Source organism: Oncorhynchus tshawytscha, linkage group LG28, assembly GCF_018296145.1.
Source record: "Oncorhynchus tshawytscha isolate Ot180627B linkage group LG28, Otsh_v2.0, whole genome shotgun sequence".
In the NCBI taxonomy this organism is placed as follows: Eukaryota; Metazoa; Chordata; class Actinopteri; order Salmoniformes; family Salmonidae; genus Oncorhynchus; species Oncorhynchus tshawytscha.
The window spans coordinates 43,637,048-43,643,047 of record NC_056456.1 but is presented as its reverse complement, the minus strand read 5'-3'; the positions used below and the strand labels follow the sequence as shown (position 1 = coordinate 43,643,047).

Sequence of the window (6,000 nt, the reverse complement as noted above, 5' to 3'; positions counted from 1 at the left end):
AAGCCACAGATTCTACTCCTTATGGACTCAAATGGGAAATATATACAAGAAAATACACTTTTCCCCAAACACCCAGTGTCTAAACTCTGGAGTCCAAACACCCAGCGCACCCTAGACCTTCTGTCTGAGGAACCAGCGCACCCTAGACCTTCTGTCTGAGGAACCAGCGCACCCTATACCTTATGTCTGAGGAACCAGCGCACCCTAGACCTTCTGTCTGAGGAACCAGCGCACCCTAGACCTTCTGTCTGAGGACCAACTAGGTTCACCCAGCGCACCCTAGACCTTCTGTCTGAGGACCAACTAGGTTCACCCAGTGCACCCTAGACCTTCTGTCTGAGGACCAACTAGGTTCACCCAGTGCACCCTAGACCTTCTGTCTGAGGACCAACTAGGTTCACCCAGCGCACCCTAGACCTTCTGTCTGAGGAACCAGCGCACCCTAGACCTTCTGTCTGAGGACCAACTAGGTTCACCCAGCGCACCCTAGACCTTCTGTCTGAGGACCAACTAGGTTCACCCAGCGCACCCTAGACCTTCTGTCTGTGGACCAACTAGGTTCACCCAGTGCACCCTAGCCCTTCTGTCTGAGGACCAACTAGGTTCACCCAACGCACCCTAGACCTTCTGTCTGAGGACCAACTAGGTTCACCCAGCACGCCCTAGACCTTCTGTCTAGGGACCAACTAGGTTCACCCAGCCACATAATAATACACCCAGTGCACCCTAGACCTTCTGTCTGAGGACCAACTAGGTTCACCAAGCGCGCCCTAGACCTTCTGTCTGAGGACCAACTAGGTTCACGCAGCCACAAAATAATACACACAGGCACAAATGACCTGAGAGCACAGCAGGAAAGGGTGGCCACAGCACTGAAGGGAGTGATTGAAAAAGCTTCTTCTACTTTCCCCAACGCACAAGTGGTTATCTCCACCCTGCTACCACGAAAAGACTTCCACCCTGCCACAATACAGCGGGTAAACGAAAGTATTTCCCGTGACTGTGCCTCAAAACCAAATGTTTTCCTGGCCCACCACTCCACCCTGGACTTGAACAGCCTCTATGACCAGGTCCACCTCTACAAGGCAGCAGTGCCCACCTTCGCCAGGACCCTAAAGGACATCGCCCTCAAACATATCCCCAACACTTCATACGGGAGCAACAGACCAACAGACACCCCGCCCAGACCAGCGAGACACTCTCCCAGACCTGCAACCCCCCTCCACACCGAGAGGACCTACATCCAACACCACCAGCCACATCCACACCCCAACCTCAAACAATCAATACCTCCCCAAACCAACCACACCCATTCCCCATTTAGGCCCCCTCAGATCAGACCTATGCCCCTCCTGCTGATCCCATGCCCCCCACTCCCGCAAAGAGGGCCTCAACATGAAAGTCACACATACGCCCAGGCAGTGAGTAGGCAAACAGTGTGGAAATCTAACAAAAAACAATTAGGCAACAACAAATTGAATCCCTTTTAGACAATTTCCTGGGTGAAACGTTCCACTGCAATAGTGAAGGTGTAAACTTGGCAGTAGAAAATCTTAACAGTATATTTGACCTCTCAGCTTCCCTATCAAATCTAAAAATCTCAAATAGAAAACCGAAGAAAATGAACAACAATGACTAATGGTTTGATGAAGAATGCAAAAATCTAGAAAGAAATTGAGAAACCTGTCCAACCAAAACATAGAGACCCAGAAAACCTGAGTCTACGCCTTCACTATGGTGAATCACTAAAACAATACAGAAATACACCACAGAAGAAGAAGGAACAGCACGTCAGAAATCAGCTCAATGTAACTGAAGAATCCATAGAATCTAACCACTTCTGGAAAAATTGGAAAACACTAAAACAACAACACAGAGAGTTATCTATCCAAAATGGAGATGTATGGGTAAACCACTTCTATCTTTTGGCTCTATAACAAAGAACAAACAGCAAACACATAAACATGATCAAATACAGATCTTAGAATCAACTATTAAAGACCAGAACCCACTGGATTCTCCAATTACATTGAATGAACTACAGGACTAAATACAACCCCTCCATCCCAAAAAGGCCTGTGGTGTTGATGGTACCCACAATGAAATGATCACATATACAGACAACAATTTCCAATTGGCTATGCTTAAACTCTATAACATCATCCTCAGCCTCTTCCCCAATATTTAAAATGACCAGTAGTGTAAAATACTTAAGTAAAAATACTTTAAATTATATACTTAACTTAAGTATATATACTTTACTATTTATATTTTGTACAACTTTTACTTTTACTCCACTACATTCCTAAAGAAAATAATGTACTTTTTACTCCATACATTTTCCCTGACACCTAAAAGTACATTTTCAATGCTTAGCAGGACAGAACATGGTCCAATTCACACACTTATCAAGAGAACATCCCTGGTCATCTCTACTGCCTCCGATCTGGCGGGCTCACTAAACAGAGAACATCCCTGGTCATCTCTACTGCCTCTGATCTGGCGGGCTCACTAAACAGAGAACATCCCTGGTCATCTCTACTGCCTCCGATCTGGCGGGCTCACTAAACAGAGAACATCCCTGGTCATCTCTACTGCCTCTGATCTGGCGGGCTCACTAAACAGAGAACATCCCTGGTCATCCCTACTGCCTCTGATCTGGAGGACTCACTAAACAGAGAACATCCCTGGTCATCTCTACTGCCTCTGATCTGGCAGACTCACTAAACAGAGAACATCCCTGGTCATCCCTACTGCCTCTGATCTGGCAGACTCACTAAACAGAGAACATCCCTGGTCATCTCTACTGCCTCTGATCTGGCGGACTCACTAAACAGACATGCTTCGTTTGTAAATTAGAGTTGAACTGTGACCCTGGCTATCCAGGGTAAAATATTGATGACCTGTTGCCGCAAGAAAAGGGCAACCAGTGAAGAACAAACACCATTGTAAATACAACCCATATTTATTTATTAATTTATTTTCCCTTTTGTACTTTAACCATTTGCACATCTTTACAACACTGTATAAAGACATAGTATGACATATGAAATGTCTTTATTCTTTTGGAACTTCTGTGAGTGTAATGTTTACTGTTCATTTGATATTGTTTATTTCACTTTTATTATTAAAAAAAAGTTATTAAGTTATTATCTATTGGCACGTTTCCCATGCAAATAAAGCCCCTTAAATTGAATTGAACATTGAATTGATAGAGAGAGAGGGAGGTCTGGGCCAGAGTGGCAGACTCTGATTGGACAGAATGTCTTACAGATGATGGCTCTCTCTCTACCTCTATATCAGGAATCTGATACGTGGAAAAACCAGAGGTATAAGTGCCGGGGAACAAGGGCTGATGGCTGAGCGGGCCCTGGTCAACAGTAGTACACTATAGGGAATAGGGTGCCATTTGGGACGCACCCTAAAGCATGGTTTGGGATGCAGGCTAGAGCATGGTTTGGGACGCAACCCAGAACATGGTTTGGGATGCAGACTAGAGCATGGTTTGGGACGCAGACTAGAGCATGGTTTGCGATGCAGACTAGAGCATGGTTTGCGATGCAGACTAGAGCATGGTTTGCGATGCAGACTAGAGCATGGTTTGCGATGCAGACTAGAGCATGGTTTGCGATGCAGACTAGAGCATGGTTTGCGATGCAGACTAGAGCATGGTTTGCGATGCAGACTAGAGCATGGTTTGCGATGCAGACTAGAGCATGGTTTGCGATGCAGACTAGAGCATGGTTTGGGATGGAAGGTAGTGTGCTAGTGCTCTGTCCTTCACTACTGCTGTTGATGGACACAGAGTGCCATAATGAAACAGGTCTCCACTCTGAGCATCAAAACACTGTAATGTTAGAACAGGACACAATCAATGGCTATCCTCTTGTCCTGTCTCTCCCTGTCCTCCCATCAGATCTGCCTTCCTCACTTGCTGCCTAGCGCAATCAAGGTGAGAGCCTCTGGTTGGTACTTCACTGGGCTGCACCTCTGTAATATACAGTAACATACATGCTCATGTGCATCAATCTCCATGGTATAATGGTATAGTCACTACCTGGAATGTATAAAGTCGGGGACAGGGTTGTGGACGCTGAAAGAGGCTGCGTCTAGGTCTCTAGAGATCTCCACGTTATCTCCGGCCATGAGACGGACAGCTGCCTTGTTTTCCTCTTCAAATATACTCTTCTGGAGTGAGGCGCAGAGGAGGAGCATGAAGTCATCTATAGAGGAGAGGAGAGGAGAGGAGAGGAGAGGAGAGAGAGGAGAGGAGGGAGAGGAGAGGAGAGAGGGAGAGGAGAGGAGAGGAGAGGAGAGAGGAGAGGAGAGGAGAGGAGAGGAGAGGAGAGGAGAGGAGGAGAGAGGGGAGAGGAGAGGAGAAGAGAGGAAGGGGGGAGGGGGAGGATTTATATTAGCTTCATAGCAATTTAATAGCTAACCAAAATGTAGATAGAGACTGAGGCAATATAACCCATTCTATCCAACCCTGTCTATTCTATCCAACCCTGTCCATACCGATCCCTTTCTATCCAACCCTGTCTATTCTATCCAACCCTGTCCATTCTATCCCATTCTATCCAACCTTGTCCATTCTATCCAACCCTGTCCATACCGATCCCATTCTCTCCAACCCTGTCCATACCGATCCCATTCTATCCAACCCTGTCCATACCGATCCCATTCTATCCAACCCTGTCCATACCGATCCCATTCTATCCAACCCTGTCCATACCGATCCCATTCTCTCCAACCCTGTCCATACATCCCATTCTCTCCAACCCTGTCCATACCGATCCCATTCTCTCCAACCCTGTCCATACCGATCCCATTCTCTCCAACCCTGTCCATACCGATCCCATTCTATCCAACCCTGTCCATACCGATCCCTAATACACCGACAGAACAATATGATACATACAGACGAGAAAGATTGGGTTGGGGTTGGTGTGGAAGTCAGGGAAATAAAGCCACTTGATGACGTTGGAGTCCATTGTAGAGTTAGGGAACCTCCATGGGTAGTCTGAAGGGATAGAGAGCAACAACAACAACAACATCAACAACAACAACAACAATATCAATGGCCAAATCATCAACACAGAAAATCCCATACATTTCATAATGAAGCTCAATTTAAACAAGCACATAATACATGTAAACTGGATAATGCATAGGACATACACATAATAATGATACTAATTAAAAGAAGAAGAAGATTAACTATTTATACAAGTAACAAAGTGCTTCACATCATTGGAGCGACAGGGTAGCCTAGTCGTTAGAGTGTTGGACTAGTAACTGGAAGTTTGCAAGTTCAAACCCCCGTGCTGACAAGGTCATCCTGCCACTGTTCCTTGGCCGTCATTGAAAATAATAATTTGTTCTTAACTGACTTGCCTGGTTAAATAAAGGTAAAATAAAAAATTAAATAATAAAACAACTACTAACCAAGAAACAAAGACAGCTGGAAGGAGAATATATTTTCTTTATCATACATTAAACACCTCTTTATTAAAGTGTGTCTTCAGCAGGGATTTAAAAAGAGGCACTGAATCTGATTGTACTCTGGCAGACCATTCTACAGTCTAGGACCCTAATGACAAATTCCCAGTCTCCTTTAGTTTTCAACCTTGACTTTGGAACGGACAACAGTACCCTGCCAGAGGATCCAGAACATCCTGGCTCGTAGTTGAGATAAAAGATCTGAGATATAGGATGGGGCAGAATCAAGCCTTAAACGTGATTCATAACATTTTAAAATGTACCTAAAAGTGACTAGAAGTCAGTGTAGAGAAGCTAGAAGAGGTGTGGTATGTTTACATTTCCTGGTTCCTGTTAAAAGCCGAGCTGCAGCGTTTTGAACTGACTGTAGGCGATGGAGTGATTTCTGACTCAGACGACGATACAAAGAGGTACATTCATCTAGGCGTGAGGAAATAAAAGCCTGTATAACTTTCTCCAGATCAGTGACTGGAATAAAAGACTTGACTTCTGCTGTATTTC

The 6,000-nt window shown here is 45.2% G+C and overlaps 1 protein-coding gene across 1 annotated transcript in view; it reads right to left on the bottom strand.

Annotated features, from left to right (window-relative positions):
• Positions 1 to 6,000, bottom strand: part of LOC112226418 (piezo-type mechanosensitive ion channel component 2-like) — a 116,098-nt gene that overhangs the window by 68,489 nt on the left and 41,609 nt on the right. Inside the window, exons 15-16 of the mRNA XM_042307884.1 lie at positions 4,919 to 5,020; positions 4,058 to 4,223 (exon numbers count right to left, since the gene is read on the bottom strand). Coding sequence (XP_042163818.1) covers positions 4,058 to 4,223; positions 4,919 to 5,020 — 268 coding nt within the window. The remainder of the gene's footprint in view (positions 1 to 4,057; positions 4,224 to 4,918; positions 5,021 to 6,000) is intronic.